Source organism: Topomyia yanbarensis, chromosome 2 (genome assembly GCF_030247195.1).
Source record: "Topomyia yanbarensis strain Yona2022 chromosome 2, ASM3024719v1, whole genome shotgun sequence".
NCBI classification, from domain to species: Eukaryota; Metazoa; Arthropoda; class Insecta; order Diptera; family Culicidae; genus Topomyia; species Topomyia yanbarensis.
This window is the reverse complement of record NC_080671.1, coordinates 134108525-134113896: the sequence shown is the minus strand read 5'-3', so window position 1 is coordinate 134113896 and position 5372 is coordinate 134108525. Positions and strand designations below refer to the sequence as shown.

Here is a 5372-nt window from a genome sequence, read left to right as displayed (position 1 = left end):
GTCAACGAACTGAAGCCAGTAACTACGTTTCTTGGCTTTCATTAAACTTTTCATTCGCATTTCTAAAGTCACGTAGTGTCGATAGCTACCGGGTAACCCGTCTTCCCGAGAGGTCTTATATTTTACGACTTTTTCCTCGTACACGTTTGAGCCCTCTTTGCCCCAGTATGGTTTGGTCTGAGCTTGAATCGCGGTGTCGAAAATAAAGCCTGCCAGGAACCAACACTCTTTCGCCGAACGAAGCCTCTGGCCATTACAACGAAGCTTATGAGAGGAGATATTCCTCCTTTTTCTATTGCTTCTAGACACAGTAGATGTTCGCTCCTGGAGTTCATCACAGTCGCCTTCGTCAGTAGACAAGTTAGTGTAGATGTTCGTAGGATCCACTGGCGCAGCTACCTTTAGCATTTCTGTAATAGATCGCTTAGAACGTCTCTGAAGAGAACGCTTAAGTTCTCCTGGCGTTGTTTGTACGTCGGGAGATCTTGTGGACTGTCAAGGCCGTAGATCTGGGGTTGCAGCATTTGACGCTAGACGTAAAAAATGTTAAATATCTAAAAGAAACAAAAATCAGTGCGTGTCCTTTAGGTCCAATGTTCCACTTCACATGGTGATGGTTTTATTCAACATAAGATTACTGAACTGATTAAAAAACAAATGTAACATTATTACAGATTAAAATCACTTGCGAGACATGCAAAAATGGTAGGACACGATTTACAGCAAATTATTCGTTGTAGGTTTTGTTTTGAAATAATAATCACGCTTTTTATTGTATGATATTCAACCATAAGTCAATTATGCTTTCAATAGAAAATAAATTCTAATACCACTAGATTCAGAAGACACAGTTTTGTGTCATATTAACGTATCAATGAGATGAAGTTGGTTCTACAAAAAAATGAACGATTTAATGATGGAAAAATTGATTATTTCGACTATTCCGGCAAAGCAGTAGTTGGTAATAAACAGTTATTGATGATTTTTGCATCTCGGACTAGCGCCTTTACCAGGATTCTCCCGAATCATACCCGAAAAAGTATCCAAGCACTGTGATGTAGGCGATAACGTTACCGGCCAATGTTAGATAACACGCGCCCCCGTGGATCTACAAGGGATAAAACATTGTTACTAATGCTCACCGGTGGTCACACTCTCACCAATGAACTTACCACCATAGCCCGGGCCAATACAATCGGCAAAGCGAAACTGCTAATGACAATTCCGATTGTTGCAAACATGGAATGTGTGATCCGCGATTCATCGTCGTCTGATGGGTTTCGTTTGGCAATAAGTGTTGGAAGAGGGCAGATTAGATAGAACAGTACTACAAAAAAGGGCCACCAGACTCTGGAAAAAAATAACGCCAACGATGAGTCACCGAAAAATACACCATAATTCGATTAACAAAGCAGGCTCACTTGTAAGACGGAAGCGCACACGCCAAGATGATCATTGTCATTCCGATCGAGCCTAACATGGCAAGCATTACAATTCTGAAACAATTGTCAAATTATACATTATGCTTGATAGAGAAATCCTGAGAAATCAAAGTATACTTACACTGGTATTGGGTCGTCATTGGGAGTTGAAGGACAATGAAAAGAAAGCCACAATTAGTAGAGTACTAACAACATATTTTCTGATAGCATTCATAATATATATTATTAACCATCTTCTTTGGATGACTAGCTATAGGATATCCATTTCAAAACAGTGTTTACCTTTCAAAGATTCTGCCATTTTTTGCAAGTTTTCCGCAGTCTGGCGATGGCGATTGTTTTGAACTTTTTCCAATTCCTATGATCATTAACATTTGACAGTGACAAATGTCGTAATAAATAATAAAATATTTTTCCGTTGCTGTCAATGATGTGCCTAGCTGGCCAAAATTGATTTCGGCCGACAGAGCTGCCAGATGATCCAGTTGAAAACACGACTCACAGAAACGAGGCTTTCCGCATCCCTAATAAAAAAATATTATACACGAACTTTAACCCATATAGTCCAACGATTCCACATATTGTTAGGATGATACCCTGAACAGGTCGTTAGGCTCTTGAATGATAAGACGTTTATTAGGGATTGGCGATTCTACGTTGAAACCGGTCACAAATAACGCAGAAAGCAAAGTGTTGCTGATTTGATTCTGTTCTGTCATAGTGCATATATTTTCTGTAAATATTGGTAAAAAAATAACTTTTAAACACAAATCACCAATCAATTTGTTGATAATTGTTTATGAAAATGAAAGAAAACCATCATTTTATAAGATGATGAGTAAACATCTTGCGAAAAGGGTGTAAAACATAGTGGTTTCTAATATTAATCGCAGAAATGTGTGCTGTTCTGAAATGTAATTTGTTGAGCACGGTAGCCGCCGCAACATCATTTCCCGTTCCTCCTAAGTTAAGCTAAACCTTCATGAGATGGTGTAAATTCATGAAACTCTCCTGATAACGCGAGGAAAGAATATATCCGGCTAATAGGAAAGTGTTAGCTTTGTATCATACACAACGGATCCTTCTCTCTGATAAGCTTCAATGAATCTCCTACATAGTCCAAAATAGGAAGGAATTTGACATTGGTACTGATTAGGTCTCGGTTTCGAGTTGGAACTTTATTTATGGAACGATTTTTTATAACCACAATAATACCCCGATTACATTTCGAAGAAATGTATGAACCAACACGCAGAAAAAAGATTTGTAGGTTCAATAAAAATATGGATTAAATTCAATAAATAAAATTATTGGTCGGGAGACAATAAATTTATTTATTGAATTCAATAAAATTTATTTATTGTTCCAATAAAAAAGTTTATCGTTTTGATTTCTAATAAAATTTTTTATTGAAAATAAAAGAAAATTATTGAAATTAAAAATGTTTTTATTGAAAGTAAAAATACATTGTTTTTCTAATAAAAAAATATTGTTAAATTAATAATTTTGTTGGTTAAAGTGATAAACAATAATTGATTGAATTCAATAACGCATATTTTTGGTTTAAATATGCTAAATTTTTCTGCATGAAATAGTTGCCAATGGCTGTAATTTAAAAATAATTGCAAATAAAACTAAATTTCTTACTCGTTTCATTCATATTTTGGCAGTGGTAAGCTTTTTCCGAGCACAAAATGAAGTTTTTGTTGTAAGCAACGACACACTTGCGGGTGAAAAAAAGCAAACTGTATCACTTTGCCAGTTCATGAGCTGAATCATAATAATTTTGGTTTTGCCGCAAATCGCCAATAAACGAGTACAACAAATGGATTATTTTTATTATTGTTCTTGTGATTCGACAATAAACATATCATACCGTAAATTGTTTCTGTCATTTGGGGTATTGTTTTCAGCCGGATAACCATTTGGGGAATATGGCGTTAGATTATGTTACAATACAAAAACGACGATTTTTTTCGAATTTTTTTTTTCGTGAACTATACATAAATAGTCGCTTAGTTCCAAGTTTCTACTCTACTTTAGTTTTCTGGCGAAATACTATACAAATAAGAACATATAAATCTACGGTGGGATTTTGACGCATAATATTGGAAATTGATATAGTGTGTTTTTAGTATTATATGGACCATGTTAACCATAGGTTACTTTAATGCAGCAATAACACTTATTGTGAAAACATGAATGATCAATTTAGTAGAAGCGTGCAGAAACCACTTTATCGACGCTGTCAAAAGGGTAGGCAAAAATAAAGAACCTTACAATGTTGATATTTTGCGCATAGTTTATCACATTTGTAATGCTCGCGTGGGGTTTCAACTCTATCGATATTAATTAAACCCATCGATGGGACTTGATTACCTGCTATCTGGAAAGTGTCGAGTTGAATGTTGACATCAGTGGTACTGCCACTTTACCCAATTGAGCTATTTCCGCTATCGAGCAAAGAACACAATTGCTTCATATTATTATTCTGACCATTTATTTTAGCAACCCCGCATAGCTAAAAACCATTTGACACAGTCCGATGATAGTGTTGTGCCGATGCGGCATAGATTTCTGCCGATGAGGTATTGATAGGTATTGTAGGTAGGTATTGTAAAATAATAGAGCTCGAACATGACATCAATTATGTTATCATTTGTCTTAACTGTGCAAAACAACATTAACCATAACTGTCAGGAATAATGAAATTGCACGTGCCTGCGGCGCATTTTGCATATTTGTTTGTGTGCATCTACATCTACATGCATCTAAGTAACTTGTAAAATATGTTTTCCAAATACACCTTGTATACAGCCAGGATATTACGAAGCTACCCAGACACTGTCCATTTCAAGAAAATGAAAATCGTCTAGAAATGTCCGGTTCGCAACGACAGGCCATTGCCGGTTCGCGGTGACAGTTACTTTTTTCACTTTGCACGTCCAGTCCCAGGTAACCATTAGAGGTGTTGTTTTTGTATTGTTCCTACAATATAAACTTAGATTTTATTTCATGAGTATAACAATAGTTCTACAATATCCCCAATAGTAACGACGAATTGAATTGTTAAACTATAGTAAAACATTATCCAGTACCATATGTGATATTGTCCATGTTAATGGCGATGCTAATGATTCGAATGTTAAACAAACAATATCTGATATGGTTTCGCTATTGAATAAAACAGTAAATAGACATTTCGTGGAATTGTTGAGATATATTATAATGTACTAGAACATCCTCTCATGTAAACATTTAGAACATAAAGCTTATTATTTCTATTGCTATCATTTACATAAGGTTGGCCGAAATATTTTTGCAAATTGAGAGAACTACGTATTACCTGGGATTGAACTATTAGGTGAAATTGTAAATACATAGAGTACTCATGCAAATGGTTACAATAGAAATAATAAATTTATGTTCTAAATATTTACAAGAGATGGGTCCCTAACACATTATAATATATTGCAATAATTTCACATTAGGTCTATTTACTGTTTTGATAATAAATGAAACCATTTCAGATATTGTTTGTTTAACATTCGAACCATGAACATGACCATCAACATGTGCAATATCACATACGGTTACAGTACTGGATATTGTTCTTCTATAATTTAACCTATCAATTCGTCGTTATTATAGGGGATATTGTAGAACTATTGTTATATTTATTGAATAATGTCGAAGTTCAAATTGTAAGAACAATACAAAATATCAACTTAAATGGTTACTATATCCCATAGCATAGGTTTATTGTTCGGACTATGTCACAAATGGTTTTTAACTGCGGGAACCGAAATCTCTCTGGTCACCCTTTTCACCAGCTACGCGTTACCAGACTTTGGTCGATGAGGCCACTCATAGTTGTGAAACCCAACGCTCCACGGCGCTGATAGCTATGTAAATAAACAAAATTAAATA

The 5372-nt window shown here is 35.2% G+C and overlaps 1 protein-coding gene across 2 annotated transcripts; it reads right to left on the bottom strand.

Annotated features, from left to right (window-relative positions):
- Positions 1-741: 741 nt before the first annotated feature.
- On the bottom strand, positions 742-1825 carry LOC131681407 (leptin receptor gene-related protein). 2 transcript variants are annotated; one of them, XM_058962166.1, is made up of 4 exons: positions 1725-1825; positions 1422-1496; positions 1173-1350; positions 742-1108 (listed from the first exon to the last, which is right to left on the bottom strand). In XM_058962166.1, exons 1-4 carry the CDS (start codon positions 1814-1816, stop codon positions 1007-1009), a joined length of 447 nt encoding a protein of 148 aa, XP_058818149.1. In that variant the 5' UTR covers positions 1817-1825; the 3' UTR covers positions 742-1006. The 2 variants fall into 2 exon arrangements, with proteins under 2 accessions (XP_058818149.1, XP_058818151.1); XM_058962168.1 differs by lacking the exon at positions 1725-1825 and adding an exon at positions 1564-1617.
- Positions 1826-5372: the final 3547 nt, after the last annotated feature.